Raw genomic sequence first — 18505 nt, 5'->3', positions numbered from 1 at the left:
CAGGACTAAATGAGATAATATACAGAAGCAGATAATAATAGCCTGTCACATGCTATGCACTCGATGTTTGCTTTCACTGCTTCCTTTGATTTATAAAATAGGCTTGTGGAGTAAAATCATGCAAATGTTATTCTTTCCTTTTTATGAATGAGGAAACTGTGTTTACATGATTTGGACACAGCTTGCAGAGTTCTACCTGATGCCAGTTGTTGAGGCTCCTGTCTAGGACTTCCTGAATATCAGACTGCTAGTTGGTCTGTCAGGCTCTCATACCATGGTTGTGATTTTCTGCTTTGGCTGTCTAGATTTCCTTGGGAAGTAGGAGGAAAGAATGTTATGTGTGCTTTTTGAAAAACATTGGCTTATTCCATAGTATGTCAGTCAATTTTCCTAATCACCTTAATATTTTAAGATACCAGGGTTGTACGTGATAGCTATAAAACAGGAAGTACTTTTCTTCAGATGCAGGACTTTAGCCATATTTAATTGATACTTTTAAGGTGATACAAGGTAAAACAATATTTTAAAAACTGCCTACCTTTGGATCTTAGAGCATTCGAAAGTTCGGTGCCCAGACTCCATAATTCCACTGGTCTTTTTATTCCTATATTCCTAGCTCTTGAATCTTTTTTGTCCTCAACCTTATTTATTATTATTTTTTAAGATTTTATTTATTTATTCATGAGAGACACAGAGAGAAAGAGAGGCAGAGACACAGGCAGAGGGAGAAGCAGGCTCCATGTAGGGAGCCCGATGTGGGACTCCATCCCAGGACCCCAGGATCACACCCTGGGCCGAAGGCAGGCGCGCTCAACTGTTGCGCCACCCACGCGTCCCTCCTCATCCTTCATTTTGAAATGGAAATGCCTCATTGTATTTTGTTTATTCATGCTTCATAGTGTTTCTGAACTTTCCAGGGAAGCCAGTGGAATTAGTAGAAATCTGAAGGTTTTAACTGTCACCTGTGTTCTGACATCCACAGTGTTCAAATCTATATGCTTTCTAGCAGACAAAAAATGACGCCTCTTGCCTACCCATATTCTGTTGCTAGAACTCCACGTGCAGAATTTTGTTAAGCTATTAATACTGATGCTTTAAGCTAACAAAGACATCCATAAACCTTTTTGCCTAGCATGTGAATCATACTGATTCTAGAATATCCAAGTGTTAGAATTTTATGTGGTATTATCATAGGCTTTTAAATCCATGCATGATTAATAGGTTAAATATGCAATGTCAAATTTAATTTCCTATCTTTGTAAGTTAATAACATCAGGTGGCACATGATAATACTAAACATTTTATAATTAATTTTTTTATTAAGCATAAATATTTGGAAGTTGAGGAAGCCATAGTAGTTTTGTTTTGAAAGGAAAAACAAACATGAAACCATTTTTCCATCTAGATTTGACACATACTTAAAAAAAAATCATAAGGAGGGTAATTCATTTAGTAAAGTCTCCAAATGAAAACTTCATTTGTTGGAAATGATAAATTCTGTTTTAATTCACAGCTCTGAAAGCTATGTGATGCTTTATTTTGGGAGCAGAATTAAATATTTTTGGCCAAAAGTTTAAAAGTCTCTTCTTTGGGATCCCTGGGTGGCGCAGCGGTTTGGCGCCTGCCTTTGGCCCAGGGCGCGATCCTGGAGACCTGGGATCGAATCCCGCATTGGGCTCCCGGTGCATGGAGCCTGCTTCTCCCTCTGCCTCTCTCTCTCTCTCTCTCTCTCTCTCTGTGACTATCATAAATAAAAAAAAAAAAAAACAAAAAAAAAAAACCAGACTAGTATTTAAAAAAAAAAGTCTCTTCTTTCCTTGTTTGTGGGGTAATGTTTTCTCAATGATGAGTTTGTTCTATGGCACTGTTGAGTAAGTGGCTTCAGAAAGTACCAGGCAGGTTAATTTTTTTTTTCTTGAGATTTTTTGGCTGACAGCCACAGTGAATTTATTATTCGTGTTGCCAAGCCCGTGTTTCTGAAGTCTGCCAGAAAGCAAGAGGATCCTTTGTGTAATAATCTGTTACCTTTTCTCAAAGATCAGCAAGTGTTGGATCACTGTAGTGTACACTTGAAACCAATAGAATAATCCTTATCAATTTATAGTGCAATAAAAAGAATCAATTTAGTGCTTTTATTTTTAAAAAAAGTGGACAGTAGTGCCCTGCATTTATGCCTTTTATTGTGTTAGCACTTAGCAAGGGTGTTTCTTTAAAGAAGAAATGTAATATATTTATGACTTGCAGATGCCTAGGAAATTAAAACAAAATATTTTGTTAAGAAAGAAGCTAATAATGTAGTCGGAAATTTGATAAAAAATACTTGAAACAGACTGTCTTGTACTTATGTCTTTAGTCTACTTTACTTTTTATCCTGTTTACCTTTTTCCTGCATTTTTTTCTTTTAAACAAATTACCAAACATGACTTTATTCACCTTTAGTCTAATTCAGGAGCTTCACTTTTTATTACTTTTCATTATTTACCATGTGATCAATTTCTAGAGAAAAATAGTGCTGGACTGTTTAATCCTTTTTGTCTTCCTACCTTTTTTAAAGATAGCTGATGATTAAGGAATGAATACTGGGTGGTGTCACCAGTGGCGTAAAATAATTGTTCCATTCCTGCCTTGCATCTGGTTCTAGGCATTTATGGTGTTGTGTGGTATGTCTGACACAAAAGAAAGTAGTGAAATTTTAAAAATTGTCATTTTTCCAACAAAGCAGAACAACTCAGATCACCCTGAGCACAACAGATTTGAAGTTGAGTGGTAGGTTTTAACTTTGACTTAATGTATGTTCAGCATAATTTGAAGACATGGAATATAGGCTTGGGGATTTTTTTTTTTTTTAAACATTGTCACAGCATATGTTTTGCTAGGTAAAAAACTATGTAAAAGAATTGGTCATGAGTAGGCAGTGATAACTCATATCAAAATTTATAAGTGAGAATCTGGTATCCTTCCTGATTCCATACCTAATTTTTATTTATTTATTTGACTTTTCCAGAATTTCATGTAGTTTTCAACTCCTTTGGATAATACCAAGGAGTGTGATTGCTGGATCACATGTTAATGTATGTTAAGTTTTATAAGAAATGACCAAACTGTCTTCCAAAGTGGCCGTGCCATTTTGCATTCCCACCAGCCAAGAATGAGAGCTCCTGTTGCTGCCCATCCTGGCCAGCATTTGATGTTGCCCCTGTTCTAGATTTTGGCCTTTCTCAGAGGTGGGTAGTGGTACCGCACTATTATTTTAATTGACATTTGCTTGAGGACATAAGGCGTGGAGCGTCTTTTCATATGCTTATTTGCCATCCTTGTATTTTCTTTGGTGAGGGTTCTGTTAAGGTCTTTGGCTCCTTTTCACTTGGCTTGTTTATTATTGTTGAATTAAGAGTTTTTTGTATATTTTGAGTATCAGTCCTTGCAAACATTTCCTTCCAGTCTGTGGCTTGCTTTCTTTTTCTCTTAACATTGCCTTTTCCAGAACAGAGCTTTTTAGGGCTGTTTTTTTTTTCTTTTAAATAGATTTTATTTTTTATTAGAGAGAGAGAGAGAGAGAGAGAGAGATCACAAGCAGAGGGGAGGGGTAGAGGGAGAAGCAGGCTCCCTACAGAGCAGGGAGCAGGATGTGTGGGACTCCTCCCAGGTCCCTGGGATGGTGACCTGAGTGGAAGGCAGACACTTAAGTGACTGAGCCACCCAGGCACTCCAGAACTTTTTAATTTTAATGAAGTCCAGTTTATCAGTTATGTTTTTCGTGGATTATGCCTTTGGTGTTATATCTAAAAAGGCATCACCATACCCATGGCCATCTCCGTTTACTCCTCTGTTATCTCCCATGCCTAAGTTTTTTGAAGTAAAATTTTTCATCAAAGTATAATACACCTTCAGAAAAGTTCACAAATCCCAAGCTCACATCTTAATGAAGTTGTACAAAGTGAACCCTCTGCGTGAATCACTACCTACCAAGCTCAAGACAAAGAACACTACCAGAGCTTCTCAACTTCCCAGGGTTTTGCTCTAGTGATTTTCACCCTTGCCCTCTACCCCTCAGAAAATATAACTACTCTCCTGACATCTGTTATGACAGGTTTGCTTTATTTATACTTGAACCCTTGAACTTTGTAAGTAATAGCATTATATAGTATATACTCTTTTATATTTGGCAACTTTTGCTTTTCCCTGTGGAGAGGTTTTAATAATAGGTTTATTTTCTTAAATAGATAGATGACTATTGAGATTATCTATTTCTTCTTATGTACGTTTTGGTAAATTGTATTTTTTTAGAAGGAATTTGTCCATTTCTTCTTAAATGATACATTTTTGACCTAAAGAAAAAATTTCAATACCCTTTAGTTATATTTACAGTGTCTGTAGGATTTCTACTGGTATTTTTTTCCATTTTTCTTTTTGATCATTTGATCCTTTTCTTTCTTTCTATTTTCTTTCTTTCCTTCTTTCTTTCTAACAGTCTTGCTGGGGTCTATTAATGTTTCTAGTTTTTTGAAGAACAGGATTTGTTAAATTTACTTATTTTGTTACTTTCTGTTTAATAGATTTCTTCCCTTTTCTTTATTATCCTTTTCCCCTCCTATTGATGAGGATGAGTGGGATTAATTTACTGTTTTTCTTTCAAATATCTTGAGATGGATACTTAGATAATTAGTTTCTAGCTTTTTTGGGATTCACATAAGTATTTAGGACTATAGATGTCACTCTAATCATGGCTCCAATTGTATCCCTAAAATGTTGATATCATAGTTTTTTAAAATTTAAATCAAAATATTTTTAAGATTTCCATTGTGATTTTTTTGGAAGGATCATTTGTTATTTGGAAATATATTGCTTAAGTTCTAATTATTTGGGGATTTTCTAATTGTCTTTTTGCAATAATTCCTGTGTTAATTGCACTTAGTAGTAGCAATCAGAGAATATGCTTTGTGTGATTTCACAGCAGTTAAGGAACATCCTATGTATTTGTTGAGACTTACTTTTTGGCTCAGTATATTGTCACTTTTGGGAAATAAAGGCTCCATGTGTACTTGGAAGAAATGTTCTGCAATTATTAGGTACAGTTTTAACTTTTTCAAACAGATTTTTTTATTGTGCTCTTGATATCATCTGTGTCTTTATAACTTTTTTTTAATCTCTTTTATCATCTACTGACAGAGATGTGTTTAAAAATCTCCCACTGTTGCGAGGTAGTACGAACATATATGCATGTATATGATAATCTATGTGTTTTCCTTTTGTTACCGTTAGATTTATTTTGTACATTTTGAGACTATGTTATTAAGACCATACAAATTTAAAATTATTTCTTCTTCATTAATGAAATGTCTCACTTACTGAACTTGTCTTCTATTATTGCACATATACTAATTTTCTTTTGGTTAGTGTTTGCAGCATATATCTTTTTACATTCTTTTAGATTTACTTCTAAATACGTGTATCTATAAGTGTTCTTGAAAACACCTGATATTTTGTTTAGATAACCCATTTTTACTGGTTTTGAGTATCCTAGTACATTTATTGTAATTATTGATTTATTTGTATAGCAATCTACTATATGTCTGCTATTTTTTCCTCATTTTTCTTTGATTTTTTTTCCCTCTCCTTTTCTGTCTTTTAGATTAATTACATTTTTTAAATGACTCCTTTTTCCCTCTGTCCCTGCTAACTTGTTAGTTATACGCTCTTTCATAAGAATAACAATATGGATTAATGTATTCAAATCTCTAGAAATATTCACATTAAAAAAGACCTGTTTGACATCATTTAATGTAGCAATTTCCAAACTTATTTGGGAAATGGTATGAGGTAAAATAGGGACTCTCAGAGCACCCACTATCCTTGGGGAGACACCCATCTGGAGCCTTAGTGAAGCTGCATGATCTTTCTGGGTATTTCTACAGTAGTTATTTCTTGATAAACTTTGATAAAATGTGCAGAGAATGTGGGGTTATATAATAGGTCAACAACCATGGTAGTTCTGTATTAGTGCATAGAGCTTGAGAATTAGTCTAGGAAACCAAATGGTTAATATTGTTTTAGGAACCTTCACAGGAACATGCCCCGGGGAAGGTGACAACTCACATGTAACGGGAAATTGGTTGAAAGATTTGTAGGAAGAGCATACATTCATGTATTACTTATTCCTCCCAGTGAACAGACTACATTCATTGCAGTCCTTGAATAAGTAAGCTGATGTTCACAGTCTCCCAGTCTGGTCATTGAATTTAGACTATCTGATTTTTAATACTGATTTTTCAAGTTACAAAACCTACCTTTAAGAGCTTAAATACATTCTGATGCTTTGTCTGAGGTTGTTAGCCATAAGCTAATTAAGTATTAGGATCCATGTGCTAAAATTGAAGCTGTTATCTGAATAGTTAACATTATACCGTTTTCTTGATAATAATTAAGTAGCATGCATCTGCTCACCCAGAAGAGTGATCAACTCATTAAGACACAGGTTAAAAAGAAGCAATTATATCACTCTTCCTAGGAGTATTTGCATTTGAAATAGGACTATAGAGGAGAGGGTAACACTTTAGTCCAAAGACAAACATCTCTAACAGTAAAGTTTTTATATTGTTATGCTTAATTAAACAATCTTTCTTTTCTCCTATCCTTTAGGTAGGACAAAAGGGAAGGTGTGATGGTAATTGGGAATTAAGTCTGACATTAGAAAGAAAAAAATGTTCACTTAAATTAGAATCAAATTTAAGTTAATTTTCAGGCATTATAAGACATGCAATTCTGAGAACATGAACATTCTAAGAATCTTTTTTTTTCCTTTCTCAGGTGTGTCCTCTTTAAGTATTCAATTTGCCAAACTCCCAAAGGGATTAAAGCATTTAAATTTATCTAAAACCTCATTGTCACCTAAAGGTACAGTATGTGTTATTTACTTTATGTCTGAATATTTCTGTTACACCATTCTACCTTAAATAGTTAGAATTGTTACTCAGTTATGTATCTACATATGTATTACAATACTATGATAGTTATAAGATAAAGAAACTATGTAATTGGAATTCTGATTGTCTAAAGTGAAATGCTTTCAGAGCAGAGAATAATTTTGAAATACAGTATTTCACTTTTGACTTTGAGTCAGGAAGTGCATACCTATATTTCCCCTGCCCCCACCCCCCTGCTACCCCCATCACACACACTGTCAGATCGATGGTCTCCTACACAAAAGACTGGTAAGCCTAACTGCCCAGCCACACTATAGCTCTACGCATCTATCCTGCTCTGGAAATTGCCTTTCCTTCCCCTGAGTCTTTTCTGACTACCCCCTCTCGTGTATCTGATTGTTCAGCACATCCTGTCCATTCTATCATTATGTTTTCATATCAGCACCCCTGTAATACTTGAAATATCCCCATGCACATTGTGCCTTTGTATGTGTTTTGTATCTTGGAAAGTCTTTAATCCTGTGAGATGAAACCTCCTTCTGCCCTTCCTTTGTGTTTCTCTTTCCTAAATGACTCCTTGATTCCTCACACCAAACACTTCCCTTCTGTTGCTTCTGGTCACCAGATGTGTGGAGGTTTTTCCTCACACCAAACAATTCTCTGCGATACCAGCTAGGTGTCCCACAATTTAACTCAATTCTGATCCTGTCTACCCAGAGACAGCATCAGATCCCACAGGTTCAGGGCTGAGTCCCACAAGACTGCTCCCAAACTGCCTTTAGATGCCAGTTATAAGCCCAGGTTATTGGAGGTTCCAAAGACCTTGCCTTGGGTTTGATTAATTTGCTAGATTGGCTCACAGAACTCAGGGAAACACTTACTTATGTTTGCTAGTTTATTTATTTATTTTTAAAGATTTTATTTATTTATTTGAGAGGGAGGGAGTATGAGGCAGGGGGAAGGGCAAAAAGAGAGGGTGACAAGCAGACCCCCCCCCCCCCCCCGCTGCATGGGGAGCCTGACACAGGGCTTGATTTTAGGACCCTGAGATCATGACCTGAGTCGAAGGCAGACGCTTAACTGACTGAGCCACCCAGGCACCTCTGTTTGCTAGTTTATTAAAGGATATGATAGGGCAGCCCTGGTGGCGCAGCGATTTAGCGCCGCCTGCAGCCCAGGGCATGATCCTGGAGACCCAGGATCAAGTCCCACGTAGGGCTCTCTGCATGGTGCCTGCTTCTCCCTCTGCCTGTGTCTCTGCCTCTCTCTCTCTCTCTCTGTCTCTATGAATAAATAAATTTAAAAAAATCTTTAAAAAAATTAAAAAAAATAAAGGATATGATAAAGGACATAAATGAACAAGCAGGTGAAGAGATAAGACAAGGTGTGGGAGAGTCTTGAGCCCAGGAGCAGCTGTCCTTGTAGAGCTGTCACCTTCCTGGTATGGATGTGTTTGTCACCTGGAAACTCCCTGTGGGATTTTGGGATTTTATGGAATCTTCCTCACTTAGGCGTCATCCATTATTAACTCAGTCTCCAGCCCTTCTCCTTTTCCTGGAGGCTAGGGGTACAGAGGGAGCTGAAAATTTCAAGTTTCTAATTGTGGCTTGGTTTGTCTGCTGATCAGCGCCATCCAGGAGCCCACGCAGAGTCACCTCAGTAGAACAAGAGATGTCCCCAGTGCCATTATGACTTAGGAAATTACAAGGGTTTAGGGGACTCTGTACCAGGAATAGGGCCTCCAGCAGAGACCACTATATATGTTTTCTATGATTGCACACCTCTCCTTATATTCTTGAGAGCTTCGGTTTATTTTATAAAACATTTATCTGTAATCGTCTCTTCTGAGACACCTTCCCTATTCCTAAGACCTCAGTAGAATCAACCATTCTTTCCTCTATGTTACTTTTAGAGCAGATTATTGATCACATTATTACTTATAGATCTAACATTCCTGTACAAATACTGTGTTTCCATCCTAGAGGGGGGCTGTCCTTGCCTCCTGACCTCCATCTCTGCAGCCCCTGGCACAGCACCCAGATCACTGTCATGTTTAAGGGCTGTATATAGAGGGCCTGAGTGTCAGCTCTCAAGCAGATTGCCTGGGTTTTTTTTACTTAATATGAACATGCCTTCACAGGGTCTTGGTTTCTCACTTAGGCCATTTATAATATGGAATTAAGTCAGACACTTAGACACTTGGGGTACCTGGTGGCTCCGTTGATTAAGCACCTGACTCTTGGTCATGCGATCCAGCCCCACATCAGCCTTCCACAGATCTTAAAGCTAAGTCTAGTCTGGTGATGTTACCCTCTACTCCAGCAAATCAGTCTGATAAAACCCTTTTTTTTTTTAATATATTTTTTAAATTTTTATTTATTTATGATAGTCACAGAGAGAGAGAGAGAGAGAGAGAGAGAGAGAGAGGCAGAGACATAGGCAGAGGGAGAAGCAGGCTCCATGCACCGGGAGCCCGACGTGGGACTCGATCCCGGGTCTCCAGGATCGCGCCCTGGGCCAAAGGCATGCGCCAAACCGCTGCGCCACCCAGGGATCCCCGATAAAAACCTTTTTATGATGATTATCAAAGCATTATACATTTATGATAAAGATTTAGAAGATACTGAAAAGCATAAATAAGAAAGCTAAATTCCTTGTAGTGCCAGCACCAAACCATATGAGACTGCCACTGCTGACAGCCTAGCACCCACCCTTCCACGTGGTTTCTGCCTGTATGTAGTTTATCTACATGCCAACATACAGACACATGTGTATACGGTATTACAGTATGTGTGCCATTTCATAAACTTTTCTCCCCACGTGGTATATATTGTGATCCTTTATGACTGCAAACACTTTCAGTGGCTGCATGCTGTTCCAGTGTGTGGAAGACATCCTATAATTTATTTAAATGATCTGTTATTATATTTTTGCATGGTTTCTAATTCTTTAATCATGCAAACAATGCTAACATGACTTCTGTATGTAATTAATAGTCATTTGTTACTTATTTAGTATAAATTTCTCTAGAATTGCTAAATCAAAAAAGCTTTTAAAAAAATGCTTTCTTTTGTTATTTATTGTCAAGTTGTCCTCCAGGTTATTTGTACGAATCTCTGTGCTCCCACCAGCATTGAATGTTATTCTTCTTTTTCATTGTTTATCAAACATATAAGCAAAAGCATTCTGATTTTTAAAAATTTATTTATTTGAGAGAGAGAGCAAGTGTACATGAGTGGGAGAAAGGGCAGAAGGAAAGAATCTTTAAGCAGACTCCCTGCTGAGCAGGGAGCCAATGTGAAGCTCCTGATCTCACAGGTCGTAAGATCATGACCTGAGCTGAAACCAAGAGTCAGACACTTAGCTGACTGAGCCCCCAGGCGCCTCAAAGTGTTCTGATATTTTAGTTTCTTTGCTTACTGCTTAGGTGAATTCTCTATCCTCACCCCCATCCATACAACACCCTCCATTTCTTAGTCATTTGTCTTTCTTTTGGTGGAAGTTGGTAGTTTCCATCCTTTGTTATCTATTTGCCATGTTAATCTTCTTTCTTGATTTATATATATTCCCTACATATTAAAAGTGTTAATTATTTATCATGTGCTCTATAGGTATAACTTTAAAAAATTTATTTTTTTGTTGAAATATAATTGACATACAACATTGTGTTAATTTCAGGTATATAATGTAATGATTTGGTATCTATGTATTGTGAAATGATCACCACAATAGGGCCATCTGGTACCACCTTTATCCAGCTGTAAACACTCCAATAATAAATACAAAAAATGGTTAAAATCACTGGACAGCCAGAATGGAGAATGGTGTGTAACTCTGTTTAGTTTAGGTTGTAAGAGCTCTGATTTTTTCCATCCTATATTTTTGTAATTTCCTGCTATTAGTGTGCCTGTTAACATAGGCCTCATGTGGCCGTGGCCTCAAGAGGTAGAGGAGGAAGTCTTTCATTTTGTTTTAGTAGCATGAAGCTGAGCCGAGAATATAATTCTCTCCTGATTCTGTTCAGATGTGTTGATTCTGTCAACACACATTACAATTTCTTTTACACTGTGATGAGAACTTTTAAGATCTACTCTTAGCAGCTTTCAGATACACAATACGGTATTAACTGTAATCACTGTGCTATGTGGTCTCTTTTTTTTAAGATAGAGGTGTTTAAAAAAACAAACTTGAATTTATATGTTTAATTTATTTGTTCATTACTGTGAAACAAATAGAGGGATATGGTGATCATTTAACTTCCCAAGGACAAGTGTGGGGTTGGGGTACCTCCATGCCACCACTCACTATGTCTCTATCCTCCAATGTCATGAGGGTGGGAGGTTCACCAGGCAGAACAGAGTTCCTCAAACCCACATTGCCCATGCCCTTCACAAATAAAGGTCACTACACCACATTTATCTCTTCTCTGCTATAAAGTATGTGTACATTAAAATATGTGTTTTGAGAATTAATATTGTTTAATGATATTCTGACCAAAGAATTTTAAGCTGCCCTTAAAAAAGATGTATGTCTTGAAATGTAGGTTGGTTTTTTTTTATATAAAAAAGATTTTTTTTAAAGGATTTCATTATTCTTGTAGATTTTCCTCTAATATTTAAAAGGTTTGAAGATTCACAGTAGCTCAGATTACATTGCAGTCTTTTGCTGAATTTGACATTTGTATTTTAGTCCTATGAAAACATTTATATTCATGGCTCCGTAATTCAAGTCAGATTTTTTTTTTTCAATTTACCCATAACATCCCCAATGTCTCCAAATACCTTTTATCTTCCTCAGATATTAGCTAAATGATAGTTTTCTGGATTTCTAGTAAATGTCCTGCTGGTTGCCAGATTATGTCAGTGCAGGGCTATCTGGTACCACCTTTATCCAGCTGTAAACACTCCAGTAATAAATAGGAAAAATAGTCAAAATCACTGGACAGCCAGAATGGAGAATGGCGTGTAACTCTGTGTTTAGTTTGGGTTGTAAGAGCCCTGATTTTTTCCATCCTATATTTTTGTAATTTTCTGCTGTTAGTGTGCCTTTAAACATAAGCCTCACGTGGATGTGGTCTCAAGAGGTGGGGGAGGAAGTCTTTCATTTTGTTTTAGTAGCATGAAGCTGAGCTGAGAATATAATTCTCTTCTGATTCTGTTCAGATGTTGGCCAACTGCCAAGTGCCCACACTTGTAAAGAAGCATTTTCCTGTCAAGACTAATTTGACCTTCTAATTTCGGAATTTATTTATTGAGTTTTGTTATACTTCCCTAAGGAAGTGATTTTACAAATGATTTTCTTGATGAAAATTCGCCATGTTTTGGACTCAATTATTCCATTACCAAATATACTAGTACTACTACTAACAGTATACACTGGTGATTTAGGCAATCATAGATGTTACGTTCAGAAATTAGCCTTCTATAGGCCATTGCAAGTTCCTTTTATCCAGCCTAATTAATCAAATCTCCACCTCCTTCATTGCTGAGCTCTTGTTTCTTACCTGATAGAACTGACCTCACTGGATTATGATTATTTGACTGTGTCTCTCACTTGAGGGTATATAGTGTCTGCTGGGTCACCAAAGCCCATGCCTAGCGGACAGTAGGTCTTAGATAAACTTTTGTTGCAGTGAATAAATATTCCCTGGGGAATGCTGATTTTTCATGCTGGAATTTATTTAGTTTCCTTCTCGATGGTCTTTGAACGTTTTGAGGGCAACGAATGGGTCTGACTTACATATATTTCCCAATCCCCAGCAATTTATAAACAGTTTATGAGCGCTTAATAAATGTTGAATTGATAGCCAACAAATTCTTCTTGGTACTTAACTAAAATATTTTTCACTCTACACTTCTGTCTCCTCTCTGTACATACCCAGAAGCACACTCATGCCTGATAAATGGCTCAGTAGTCTTTATCAGACACAGAGTGCAGTCATGTCTTGTGACCCCCCAAAACTGGCGATAAGATAATAATCCTTTCATCAGTGCCATGCACCAAACATTCTAAACTTAGAGCAGAGACCTGCTCCAGTGCGGGGCTGTACCTGGCACCCTCTGCTTTTTTCTTGGAGCGACTCACTAGATCCTGCTATTGTGACCAATTCTGGCTCCTATTGGCAGGCCCTACTGCTCACCCTCCCCACCCCCGTCCCTTATCCTGAGGAAGGCTCTGTGTGAGTGTGGATGAAAACCCCATTCACTGTCTCCTCAGAGGGTGCTTAAGATAGGCTGGGATTTTCAAGAAGAATTTTACTGAAAAAAAAAAATTATAAATGTATATCCAGTTTAGAAATAGCTATATTTCCAAAATATACAAATTGAAACTGTGAACTGTAGAAACAGGAAGAGCTGTGCTATGTCCCATATCCCTGTTACTCTAAGAGTGAGCATCAGTGCTACTGTGTATATTGGCATCTTCGAATCCCAGTGAGCCACCAGACTCTCCTGGGCTTCCATTTTGTAGTCACCCCTTTCTTATGCCTTTCCTTCCCCTTGGAGAGAAGTGGCCTGAGGAGAACCCACCAACAGGCATGCCCCCATAATGGTTACTCACATAGAAGAGAACATGGCTCTCACCTCACAGAATACTCTTGCCCTTCTTAGGTGTTTATTCTTTGTTTTTTGAGGTGGCAAGAACCCATTCAGTTCAGTTCAGTTGACTTTGACTTGAGCCATTTGTGTTACGTAAGTAGTGTATACAGTGTCAATTACTCATTTTGCCTTTTGATTGCTTCTTACATTGTGTACAGATTGTGTTCTCTTTGTAAAAATCCATTTCCATCTGAATTTTGCTGTAAATATGATCTTTTTTTTTTTTTTGGCTGTAAATATCATGGGCTGCCTGGGTGGCTCAGCGGTTTGGTGCCACCTTCGGCCCAGGACATGATCCTGTAGACCTGGGATCAAGTCCCACATTAGGCTCCCTGCATGGGGCCTGCTTCTCCCTCTGCCTGTGTCTCTACCTCTCTCTTTCTATTTCTCATGAATAAATAAATAAAATCTTTTTTTTTTTTAAAAAAGTATGATATATTAGGTAGAACAATTATCTGATTTCTATATTAACTTCTAAGTACTTTAACTAGGCTGTAGTGCCTGAATACAATCTATATTACTCAAATCCTATACACCAAGTCAGGAACACTGAGTAGAATTAAGAGAAAGATAGAAGTGACCAGTTAGTCTTGTGTGTACCATTTTAGGACTTCAAAGTCAAATCCTTTCCATCCACATCAGAAGTGGAGCAGATTGAAGCCACCTCTCTCTCTCTCTCCTACTCCATGAGATGGCTGTGTCTGTGACTAACCTGTTCTTTCTGAGAAGACAGTCCTACCTTTGGGGACAGACAATACTTGTGGCTGACCTCAGACCTGCAGTTTGAGGCAGAGCCATTTATAGAACTCCCAAACCTCATTTTGTTTTCTGGCGTGCAAACTGAGCCTGGATCTTCTCCATGTTGCAGGGGTGAATAGCCTTTCTCAGTCACTGAGTGCCAACCCATTGACTGCCACCACCCTTACCCATCTCGACCTCTCAGGGAACGTCCTTCGTGGAGACGACCTCTCGGTAGGTTTTCCTTTCCTCATGGCTATGTTCAGAGACACCAGATCCCCTGATCCTGAATGATTGTCAAATGTGGCTCTTCTCATCTCCCCTTTTCATGACACTTTCAGATCATTTAGTTATGAGCTCATAAGATATTGTAGAGAAAAATTCTAGAGCTGTCCTTAACTAAATGTAGTTTAGCACACAGATCCCCGGCCACCCAATATTGCTGAAGTGTGATTCTTTTTGGAAATACTTTTTCTGAAGGACTTTTTTTCCCCTTCATTTTAATCATTATTGCACCTGTTAAAATTGCCTGATAAGAAATATTGGAAATGTAAACTGATTTCATCATTAAATAATATTGTTAAGAAGACAGGTGGGTTTGTTGTTATTGTTGTTTTTAGCAGTTTGCTGTTAATAGAAAATATTGGGATGAAGTCCAGTCTTATCTTCCATGAATACAGTAGGGAGAGGAGAGGTCTGGGAAGATAGTGGGGCCACTTTTTAAAGAAGTTTGAATTTGAAGGCAAAAAGTTTACCCTCAATGATGAGATTCTTCATGCAGCTGAACTGGTAATATAAATGTTTGGCAGATATTATTGGTACAGTGAACTAGGTATGATCTCACTATCAGATTGAGTGAGTTGTCCCCTCTGGTCACCATGATAGAGTTGAGAAGAAATGCTCCCTTACAAGGTAGAGCCTATAGCAAATGTGCATCTTCATAGAACCTTTGTGTGCCTTCTACCTCTTTATGGGGTTGAAAACCATTGTGAGATTTATTCTTATTTCTCTGTAAAGCAGGGAATATTGCCAGTCCCTTTGTAGTATTTTTTCCCCCTCTCGCTGATAACTTGAACCCATTTTAAGCAATACTGTTTTCTGGTGTGCCATGACTTTTTCAATGCATTGCTCCATGTTAGTGGTCACCTTCAGTGATGATTCATAAATCTCCTCCCTCCCAATATGAAACAAGGAGTCTGATGTGAAACCACTGAGACATTATGGTGACAGACAAGAGAAATAGAGGGGTAAAAGAGGAGCCCAAAGATTAAGTAATAGGACTCTGCTAACATAGGGGCATTTAGTCACTCAAGGTAGAGTAACCCAGAATTTTTTCACTGGCTGAGAGGGGGTCTTGTACTAGCTTGCCTCTGGGGTAGGAGAGGTGGAAGGATGAGGCCTGCGTGAGTGGGTACCCAGCCCTGGACAGGCTCTAGGAGGTTCTGGGAGCCATACAGCAGGTGCAGCGAGGGGCTTACTGGGCCCCTACCTTCAGGGGACCTGCCTCTTTGGAGAAGTGTTGGCCAAGTAGGGTCTTGTCACCAATCGAGGGTGATTAGAGCTCCCCCAGCTGGTGGATGAGAGGAAACCACAGCGCCAGGCAAAGCACAAGAGAAGCAGATATTTTTACCGAAGCCAGAACAAATTATTTTTCTGGATCAGAACGTCTCATAATCCAGTCTGTGGTGTGTGTCTAGTTATTCTAAAGTATTTACAGGCTAATCTTTTGCTTCTCTGAATTCCTTAGTAGAGGGATTTTGCTCAAGCATGATATAGCTAAGCCGCTGCACTGAGTCTTTGCTGAGGACAAGGGCATCGCATGTCGGTGTAAGCTTTTTTGTTTTTACAAGGATCTGGTGGCATTCCGCGAAGCTAAGGAGAATTTAGTTATTTTCTTGGTGACAGGAGTTTGGATGCAACTTATTATTGGTGGACTTTGGGAGTTGCTACTCACACAGGGAAGTGAGGTGGCACTTAAATTTATTGTTTTGATGGCCTTGCACAGGAATAAGGGGAGAGTTTAGGCATTGTGACCCTTTGAAACCAGACGTGTCTTACTTATATGTGAGGTTTTTTTTAAGAAACTAAACTAATAGTGCCATCAGACCCTTTCTTGTTAGATTATGAAAGTAAGGATAGAAAAATAGCTGTGTTGGACAGAAGAGAGTATTGCCTGAGACCCATCTTATGGTTCAAATTCAAATTAGTGAAACTTTGAACGTTTTCAAAAGTGATTAGCATTTTGATAGGGTGAGTGCTATTCAGGTGGAATTTTAATCTCAGCAGTTAAAATTAATTAGCACTGCTCCAAAATTATAAAAATGGAGTTAATCAGGAAAATTAAGTCATGTGTAACAAAAGGGGGTTTGGCAGCCAAGAGTTCATTTGGCCTTTTTTTTTTAAACTCAAACATAATTTTATTTTAAATATTCTTTGGAACTTTGCTCCAGAGAAGGTAAAGGAATGACATGAAATTCTACTCATTCTCTTGGGAAGAGTAGAGAATGATTATGGGAGGATTTGGGCAACTTCTTTTTAAAATACTAACGTGTGTGTAGGTGTGTGTTTCCAGATCCTAATGTGTTTGTTTTTCTGTTTTTTTTTTTCAAGTACATGTATAGTTTTTTGGCTCAGCCAAATGCCATTGCTCATCTGGATTTATCCAATACGGAATGTTCCCTGGACATGGTAATGTTTTTTTCATATCACTCTGGGGGGTGTCAGAGCATCCATTTAGATGGGATACAGAGAAGGCTTTCTCTCTAATAAAATATTCTATTAGTCCTTGAAATATTTGAAACTAAGAGTGTCTTCTTTCTTCCTCAGGTCTGTGCAGCTCTTCTCCGGGGGTGTCTCCAATATTTAGCTGTGCTCAATCTCTCCAGAGCTGTCTTTTCTCACCGGTATGGGTTTATACCTGCCATCACTGTCATCTAGGAATATCTTCCTCCCAGAGAAGGTCATAGCGATCTGAAAATAAATAAAGGATGTGTGTTGCGCATGAAGGGAGGTGACCTTAAAACATAATCTATGCCTTGAAAGTGCAAGTTTTTGTTATTTTTTTTCACTGAAGTACGATGGATATTCTTAACACTCCTTACAGTCTGCTATGTGAACTGTCTAATAACTGCTTGTCATATGTACACAGGCACTCTCAATACAGTAAAAACTCTTTTAAAAAGGACTTTTCAACAGTGAACTTGGAAGCAAGTATAAACTCCCCCTGGGAGCTTATGGCTAGCTCCATGCACTTCTAAAAATTTTTTAAGACTTAAAAAAATTTTTTAAAAAGATTTATTTATTTATTTATTTTAGAGAGAGAGAGAGAGAGAGATCACACACAGGAGGGGGGGGCAGAGAGAATTTCAAGCAGATTCTGTGTGGAGCCAACACAGGACTCTAATCCCATGACTGTGAGATCCTGACCTGAACCTAAATCAAGAGTTGGCCACTTAACCACCTGAGGCACCCAGGTGCCCCCTTTGTGATGACTCGTCTTCAGTAGAGCTATTGAGCTTACTAATAAATCACCTTGTCTTCCAAATGAGAGGTTTTATTGAATACCTAGCACCTTACCTAGGTACAATCCTAGCAAGCCTTAGTAATTATCTTGAAATTGATGCATTTACATTGAGCTGTGGACTGTCCGCCAGGCTATTCATACTTTTGTTCATAAGTATATCAGTCAGAATAGGTTAGATTGCTTCATAATAACAAATGATCCTCCCTTCCCACCCCCATCTCCATGGCTTTCAGCAGTCGTAATTTTGTGACACGTCCTTTGTAGGCTGGACACATTGCCTTTATTTTGGAAGGCAGATCTCTAGCCACACAGCAGAGGACCAAGAATTACTGCTCATGCTGGCTGGGAAAGCTTCTCTCTGAAAGTCATACACATCACTTCTATTTGATGTGATGTCCCCTTGCCCAAAGTGACTTGCATGACCAAGCCTGCCAGTGGGTGGGGTGATGAGGCATCATCTTCTCACAGAAAGGGGCAATGGATATTTGGAAACATTGGTACAGTAGACACCAGACAAAGTAGTAGTAGGAGAACGTATATTCAGAGAATATTTTAACATTTGCTAACAAAAAACAAACCGGAGCGCATAAGCTTATATTGTTACACTATTTGGAACCAGAGTTCATGGGAAACATCTAACATGTATTCCACCAGAATTCTCTTTCCTCTTAAATTTATTTTCAACCTCTTAGAGATTCTGCTTGTTTTAAAATTATCTTGTTTTA

At 38.1% G+C, this 18505-nt stretch overlaps 1 protein-coding gene across 19 annotated transcripts in view; it reads left to right on the top strand.

Moving 5' to 3' along the window:
• Window positions 1-18505, top strand: part of CARMIL1 (capping protein regulator and myosin 1 linker 1) — a 314309-nt gene that overhangs the window by 167829 nt on the left and 127975 nt on the right. For all 19 annotated transcript variants that reach the window (XR_011995658.1, XR_011995657.1, XR_011995656.1 and 16 more), the window contains 4 exons: window positions 6808-6894; window positions 14388-14491; window positions 16868-16945; window positions 17084-17160. Coding sequence is in view for 16 of the 19 variants with exons in the window: in XM_072728997.1 (XP_072585098.1) it covers window positions 6808-6894; window positions 14388-14491; window positions 16868-16945; window positions 17084-17160 (346 nt within the window). In the remaining 3 variants the exon portion in view is untranslated. The remainder of the gene's footprint in view (window positions 1-6807; window positions 6895-14387; window positions 14492-16867; window positions 16946-17083; window positions 17161-18505) is intronic.

Source organism: Vulpes vulpes, chromosome 12 (assembly GCF_048418805.1).
Source record: "Vulpes vulpes isolate BD-2025 chromosome 12, VulVul3, whole genome shotgun sequence".
Lineage (NCBI taxonomy): Eukaryota > Metazoa > Chordata > Mammalia > Carnivora > Canidae > Vulpes > Vulpes vulpes.
Note: the sequence above shows the minus strand (reverse complement) of the source record. Positions and strands in the feature narration are given on the sequence as shown.